Consider the following 4,315-nt stretch of genomic DNA (forward strand, 5'->3'; position numbering starts at 1 on the left):
TGTAGTGAAAAGCAAACTTATAAAGGCATTTGTCTGTAAAAATATATTTTATTGCTTTTTATTTAAAAAGAAGGTAGCATTGTTAGTTATAAAACATGAGTAAAGCAGGGAAAAAAACAATGACACGCAGACAAGACCTATCCCAGTTTCGATTCGGAAGCACTCAAAAAGTACAGCAGTAATAAAGTAACTTTTGTTTTGTTAAAACAAAAGTCTCATGTTATAAACACGGGAGAGGTGCAATATGCCAAACTTTCACCGTTTTTAAGGCAACCCCCCCCCCACACACACACACACACAAACAAGGCAAACACAACAAAAAATATGCTCAAATGTTTGAACGTTTAGGAAGAGACAGTCTGTCGGGCATTCTCTGAAACTCCGGGGAACATTGCTGAATTTCTGTGTCACCATGCTTCAGTATTCGATGCTTTCTAACTTATTGCTCCGTCTCTTGGCTTTGGTATAATTACCGATTCCGCCATAAAATCAAATGCATTTGACGTATTTTAACTCATTTTAAAAGAGGTAATCCGCAAATTATAGCAGAGAAACGGCATTCAACAACAAATGACCATCTGACCTAAAACTGACACGAAAGAGTTAAAAGTTTGAGTCCCAGCTGACAGTCAGCTGATAGTCCCTGACAGTTGAGAAAAGTTTTGTTTCTACACTATTATGTTAATTAGCTTTCAGATTCAGAGAGCCGATTGGCTCCGAGTCTGAGTCAATTTCCCATTACACCTGACGTCAGGGCAGCTATAAAACTCAGCAATGCTTTTAAACTCATCTGCTGGGTGATCCTTTAAAAAATTCTCCAACAAGCCCGGGGAATATTTTTTCTACAAGACTACAGTTTACCTCTCACTTGCACCCTTCTACCTTCGCCACTTTACAATTTATTTTTGAAGAAGTCATGAACTGTTAAATGGTTGAAATAAGAGGCTGTTGTTACACTGCTATCACATGCAAAGAAAGGAAGAAAGAGAAACACGCACTGCTCTGATGCGTCTGTGCAATAGACTCTGCAAAGGAAAACTATATATTTTTTAGTCTTTGCTGCAAATTGAAAGCCCTTTTCTTGGTAAAAAAATAAATAAATAAATCAAGCTGGCTCACACTCTTTCAAACCAGAACAGTTTGACAGCTGCTCTTCACCCCCTTTGGAGGACTGTCAACAGCAAAAGGATGGCATCAGAACTGGCAATGAGCAACTCCGACCTGCCCACCAGTCCCCTGGCCATGGAATATGTTAATGACTTCGATCTGATGAAGTTTGAAGTGAAAAAGGAGCCGGTGGAGCCCGATCGCAGCATCAGCCAGTGCAGCCGCCTGATCGCCGGGGGATCCCTGTCTTCCACCCCGATGAGCACGCCTTGCAGCTCGGTACCTCCTTCTCCCAGCTTCTCGGCGCCCAGCCCGGGCTCCGGGAGCGACCAGAAGGCACACTTGGAGGATTTCTACTGGATGACCGGCTACCAACAACAGTTAAACCCGGAGGCTTTGGGTTTCAGCCCCGAAGACGCCGTAGAGGCGCTGATCAACAGCAGTCATCAGCTTCAGAGCTTCGATGGCTATGCTAGAGGGCAGCAGTTTGCCGGCGCAGCCGGATCAGGAGGCACCATGGCCGGGGAAGAGATGGGATCGGCAGCCGCTGTGGTGTCCGCAGTTATCGCGGCAGCCGCAGCCCAGAACGGGGGTCCCCATCACCATCACCACCATCACCACGCCGGGGGACATCACCAAGCACCCGGGGTCGCCTCCAACATTAACTCAGGAGGAAACCACCAGCACATGCATTTGGAAGACAGGTTTTCGGACGAGCAGCTGGTGACCATGTCAGTGAGAGAGCTCAATAGGCAGCTACGGGGGGTCAGCAAAGAAGAAGTGATCAGGCTTAAACAAAAGAGGAGGACCCTCAAAAACAGAGGCTATGCTCAATCCTGTCGCTACAAGAGGGTCCAGCAAAGGCACGTCCTGGAAGGCGAGAAGACCCAGCTCATGCAGCAAGTTGAACATCTCAAACAAGAGATCTCCAGGCTGGTCCGGGAGAGGGATGCCTACAAGGAAAAATACGAGAAGCTTATCAGCAATGGCTTCAGAGAAAACGGCTCCAGCAGTGACAACCCTTCCTCTCCAGAATTTTTCATGTGAGTCTCAGCATAAAAAACGAAAATCAAGCTTGTCAACCCCTTCATAAAAGTTCTCCATGTGAATTATTTTTTGTCTGGGGCTTGCTAGACCAAGAAACAAGTTTGCCAACTTTTTTATTTTCTTTTTTGTCATTTTTTTAATTTGATTTTTTATGAGAATTGGGGTTTGCTCAAGCTTGTCAACTTACGTGAGTTTTTTGGGGGCTTGCAATAGAAAGATTGAACTTGTCGTCGAAATATGTCCTTCATTTTGGAGCTCGCTCTTTGAAACCTGCCATCAGCTTCGTGTTTATTATAATTATTATTGTTTTTCTTTTGTTTAGCTCATGTGATTTTTTGGCTTGCTGTGTTTTTTTATAGATCGCTCATCGTTGTATTTTTTAAAGCAGTTATGAACTTACAATGTTATATATATATACTGTAGTACTGTATCTATATATAACATTGAAGTTCAACAGCTGAGATCTTTTTGACGTTGTTAAGCTTAGAATCTAAAAAAAACAATCACCTGCCAAAAACCAACTGCAGCTACCTTCAGTTTTCATGTGAGATTTGGCTTTTTTACCAAACATGAAATGCCAAACATGAAAGACTCTGAGCCTGCCATTTTTACCCCCATTCTCATCTCATGCATTATTATGCTTGCTATTTTGTTTTTAGCAACAAAACTGTAACTGTTTTGAAACAAATATTAAAAAGAGACAATATATTAATAAACAACCCTGCATGCTGGACATGTACGGTATTTTTTTCTTCTTTTTTGTGCTTGAAAATGAACTTTCCTGGATGACTTTAACGGCATGGCATTCATAACTTTCTTTTATTGCCTCATCACTTTTTTGAGTTTGCAACAAAAAAGTGCGAGGGACATCCTCTCCCACCCTTCCCATGAAATCGCATCTGCTAATCTAGACTGCTTGATTTTGAGTTGTACGACATCGTCAGACTCTCATTTTTTATACAATTAATGCACTGAAGCATTCCCGTTTGAAGTTGTCAGGTTGGATTCCATGTTATGAGGGGGAAAAAGGACTTCGGAAATTCTAAAAGGAATCAATCCCTCTTTGGGACTAAAACTGTTTATTGCTTAAAGCAGTTTGTTTTATTTAATAATTACCCCCATCCTTATGCATTTGGTAACTCTGGAATGCTATGGGTTCCTAGTACGTAATTTAAGTATATAGTTTTATAATCTGTAAGCCCTAAAGTTAATAAGGTTGTGCTACAGGTTGTTCTTAAAAAGGAATGTTGTAGATAAATTAGGTTTACTTAGATGTAGGTTTTATAAGGTCTGATGCACTAAAATGTCTTTTTTCTGTTGTTGATGTAAGGGGGGAGGGGCGGGGGGTTCTAAATTTGTCAAATAAAATGGGATTGTTTTAATACGAAAACAGCTTTATTTGCAGCATGTGCTTGCAATTAAACCAAGTTGGATAAATGTAGCCCCTGTAATACCACTGACTGTATTTTTAAACCAAAGTATTAAATCAGGAGGGGACTCCTGCTCACACAACGGAGATTATACATTGGACAATGTATTCTTCTCAAGGAATTGAAGTATTTTGGACTGAATTGCACTAGAATAGAACATACAAGGATGTGTAACAAAATGCAGAACTGTTTAGAACGCTAATAAGAATGCAAACAGACATGCAGTTATTTCTGGCAATACTGCAGAATTTTAAATGATGCAATTTTAACAGTTGTATTATTATGCAGAACTAGTTGTTCTTAAACAGAATTGATCATTTCCAAGGCAATAAAATTAATAATTATAATAATCAGTAATGTCAGGACATTTATAAACCGTCAGGGATTGATACCCTGCATGTGCAAAATAGGGGAAGAATCCATTCTACAATAAATTAAAATGTCAATTAAAATTCTTTTCTTTTTATATATTTTGCTGTGCAAAATTATTTTATTCTTCCGACATACTAACCATATGTGATGTTCATATATGTGCTTATTTTCATTTTTTGTTTCTGGATACAAACAATTGAAACGATATTTGCAATAAATAAAACATTGCAATTTGGATTTTATCCACTTTTTCAGTCTTCTCAGCATAAAATGTTGTTAACCCTTTATTAATTCCGATATTCTTTGTTTTATTGCAGTTTAGCATGTTATGAAACAAATGAGTACAAATAACAACACAC

The 4,315-nt window shown here is 39.7% G+C and overlaps 1 protein-coding gene across 1 annotated transcript; it reads left to right on the forward strand.

Moving 5' to 3' along the window:
* The first annotated feature begins 768 nt into the window (after positions 1–768).
* mafa (MAF bZIP transcription factor a) lies at positions 769–4,050 on the forward strand. Its single transcript, XM_088614156.1, has one exon. The coding sequence runs from the start codon at positions 1,189–1,191 to the stop codon at positions 2,152–2,154; it is 966 nt and encodes a 321-aa protein (XP_088470282.1). The 5' UTR covers positions 769–1,188; the 3' UTR covers positions 2,155–4,050.
* The last annotated feature ends 265 nt before the right edge of the window (positions 4,051–4,315 follow it).

The sequence above is a fragment of the Lepisosteus platostomus genome, chromosome 20 (assembly GCF_059453375.1).
Source record: "Lepisosteus platostomus isolate fLepPlt1 chromosome 20, fLepPlt1.hap1, whole genome shotgun sequence".
In the NCBI taxonomy this organism is placed as follows: Eukaryota; Metazoa; Chordata; class Actinopteri; order Semionotiformes; family Lepisosteidae; genus Lepisosteus; species Lepisosteus platostomus.